Below are 599 nucleotides of genomic sequence, written 5' to 3'. Positions count from 1 at the left end.
CATGGCCATCCAGAACTCCCCAGACAAGAAGGTGACCCTAAACGGCATTTATCAGTTCATAATGGAGCGCTTTCCCTTTTACAGGGACAACAAGCAGGGATGGCAGAACAGTATCAGACACAATCTATCCCTGAACGAGTGCTTTGTCAAAGTGCCCCGCGATGACAAAAAACCCGGTAAAGGCAGCTATTGGAGCCTGGACCCGGACTCTTATAATATGTTTGAGAACGGCAGCTTTTTGCGCCGACGACGGCGTTTCAAAAAGAAAGACGCTTTGAAGGATAAAGACGAGAGAAACGTCAAGGAAGCGCCTTCTCGCCAGCAGAATCAACAGAATCAGACGAACCGTGATCAGGAGCAGTCGGCGCCAGGTTCGCAGCCAGTGCGCATTCAGGACATTAAAACCGAAAACGGCACATCCACGCCCCCGCAAGCCGTTTCGCCGTCGCTAAGAACCGTTCCCAAGATCGAGAGCCCCGGCAGCAGCAGTATATCAAGCGGTAGCCCGCACAGCATCCCCTCCACCCGCTCTCTCAGCCTGGACAGCGCCGGCGAGCAGCAGCATCACCACCAGGGCCAGGCCCCCGCGCAGGGCTTCA

General features: G+C 55.3%; 1 protein-coding gene across 1 annotated transcript; it reads left to right on the top strand.

The window, feature by feature from the left end:
* Position 1: 1 nt before the first annotated feature.
* On the top strand, positions 2-593 carry LOC107682257 (forkhead box C1-A-like; the record flags this gene model as incomplete). Its single annotated transcript, XM_016478558.1, has 1 exon — positions 2-593. A coding segment is annotated over exon 1 (592 nt), but the record flags the coding sequence as incomplete, so codon positions are not given.
* Between the last annotated feature and the right edge of the window lie 6 nt (positions 594-599).

The sequence above is a fragment of the Sinocyclocheilus anshuiensis genome, unplaced genomic scaffold (assembly GCF_001515605.1).
Source record: "Sinocyclocheilus anshuiensis isolate Anshui unplaced genomic scaffold, SAMN03320099.WGS_v1.1 C31955947, whole genome shotgun sequence".
Classification (NCBI taxonomy): domain Eukaryota; kingdom Metazoa; phylum Chordata; class Actinopteri; order Cypriniformes; family Cyprinidae; genus Sinocyclocheilus; species Sinocyclocheilus anshuiensis.
The sequence above is the reverse complement of the archived record's forward strand: the minus strand, read 5'-3'. Positions and strand labels throughout refer to the sequence as shown.